The sequence below is a fragment of the Limulus polyphemus genome, unplaced genomic scaffold (assembly GCF_000517525.1).
Source record: "Limulus polyphemus unplaced genomic scaffold, Limulus_polyphemus-2.1.2 Scaffold352, whole genome shotgun sequence".
NCBI lineage: Eukaryota > Metazoa > Arthropoda > Merostomata > Xiphosura > Limulidae > Limulus > Limulus polyphemus.
Window position 1 is genome coordinate 546,980 of NW_013665962.1, and position 1,924 is coordinate 548,903.

A 1,924-nucleotide genomic window follows, 5' to 3' on the forward strand; every position below is an offset into this window, starting at 1 on the left:
AAAAAACACGGGGGTGCTTAACTTTTTTCCAGGTGTATATATATAATCCCAGTTTTATAAAACAAGTGTTCATTAGTATATATTTTTCCATTATTAAATCAATACTTGAAAAACCTAAGAATTATTACAAATGATCAAAGATGCCATTGAGTTTTTTATTGATTAAGAAACCTATATATAAGACAATTGTTTGTATTTATCACTTATATATCATCACTAAAACAAATGATTAATAAAAATGTAATAGTACATATTTAACTATCTTTTTTTTTGCATTTTGAAAAGTACTGCAAAACCAAAGGTCATCATAATACTCACATTGGCAAGAATGACTAACTTTTCACACTGTTCATTTGTCAGCAGTCCATCAGCAGCAAACCTAAGTGTTCCATTAAGGTCTTTTTCTTGTAGAATCACTTGTATTTTGTTTGACTCTGTCCAAAACTGGATCTCCTGTGCTGATCTTTTATGATGTTCTTTTTTCATTCCCGTAGAACCTGTGTTGGTACTATTACTGTCAGTCTGCATGTTTTCCACGGCATTCTGGACTTCATCCCTAGATTCATTCTTCACGTATGTTTAAATACAAGATATAGATATGTATTCAAGACTGGCAACTTACATTCACAAAATTACTTACGATAATGATCATTAAAACTTTATCATTTGACTCAATATATTGTGATAAGTTTGGGCAATATTTCAATATCTTTCATTTAACCCTAAGGCTGTGATTATTGAGACTAAACTAACCACTGATATGAATCCACAATTAATGTAACAACTTAATTCCTGACCTACATATTACGCAAATTCAGAAAATTTCATAAAGGTCTTCTTGTAGTATGATAAAAAGACTTTACTTTCCTATCATTCTGCCTACACTACAAGCTAATCACAAAATTGTCTGACAAAATGCAATCAATATTAACTTACTAGACTCTTTGGTAAAGCCAGTGTTATAATCACTGCCTGGTAATAAGTTTTAGCACCTAAAAAACAATAATTACACAGCAACAGGTGCTGATAAAAAGGCTCAATTTTGAGGAAGAATGAATTGACTTATTAGTAGAATAAAGCTGCTGCTTAAGTAGGTGGACCATCCTGATTCAGATAATGTCTCAGCAAGAGTTTCAGTATATGTGTCCTCTGTGACATCTGTTTGTAACTAAGCCTTAGCTATTAGAAAAACAGTGTACCAAAGATACTACAATTTATTGGGTACAAAGTTTTATATTGTAAAATGTTAAAACAGTTTGTCTTTCAAAGCTATAACATCATACTGTATCTAAGGTCATTATTTACTTATGATTAATGTGATATGAAAAATTAAGAATATAAAGATATTTTATTCAGTGTCTGAATCCTGTTTTGAATGAGATAATAAAGTAGCTTCTATTGAAGGTTGTTTAAAACAGATTTTTGCATCTTATTAATTCAATATATCTGGATCCTTACTTGAAAGCTATCCCCATCTTGAAATATAAACTCATTTTCAATGAACTGAAGTAAACTTCTTTCTCTCTCTTGTTCGTGATATATATTCACAGTTTCCTAAATTAATAAATTTCAAACTACTTTAAACATTTTGAAGCATAATTTGGCAACAATTCACACACCAAAATACAGTAAAGTAACAATCTTCACTATTTAAATTTCTATATTGAACACCCAGACATAAATGTTAGATAAACCACACAACAAATCTTCAAAATATTTTCATAGAAATTACTCCATCATTTATTACTCTATTCTTGAATGACAATAGTTTTTAATTTATGTATATGTAGAGTACAATTAAACAGAAATACAAATATATTGAACAGTAAATTTAGTTTTGCAATAAAAAAATAACACTTACACATATACATTTCCATATATATATATATATATATGTATATATGTGTTGTGTGTGTGTGTGTGT

General features: G+C 28.9%; 1 protein-coding gene across 1 annotated transcript in view; it reads right to left on the reverse strand.

Moving 5' to 3' along the window:
- Positions 1-1,924, reverse strand: part of LOC106457621 (prolyl 3-hydroxylase 1-like) — a 69,603-nt gene that overhangs the window by 26,785 nt on the left and 40,894 nt on the right. The window contains exons 6-7 of the mRNA XM_013917057.2: positions 1,459-1,554; positions 319-567 (exon numbers count right to left, since the gene is read on the reverse strand). Of these exons, the coding sequence (XP_013772511.1) occupies positions 319-567; positions 1,459-1,554 (345 nt within the window). The remainder of the gene's footprint in view (positions 1-318; positions 568-1,458; positions 1,555-1,924) is intronic.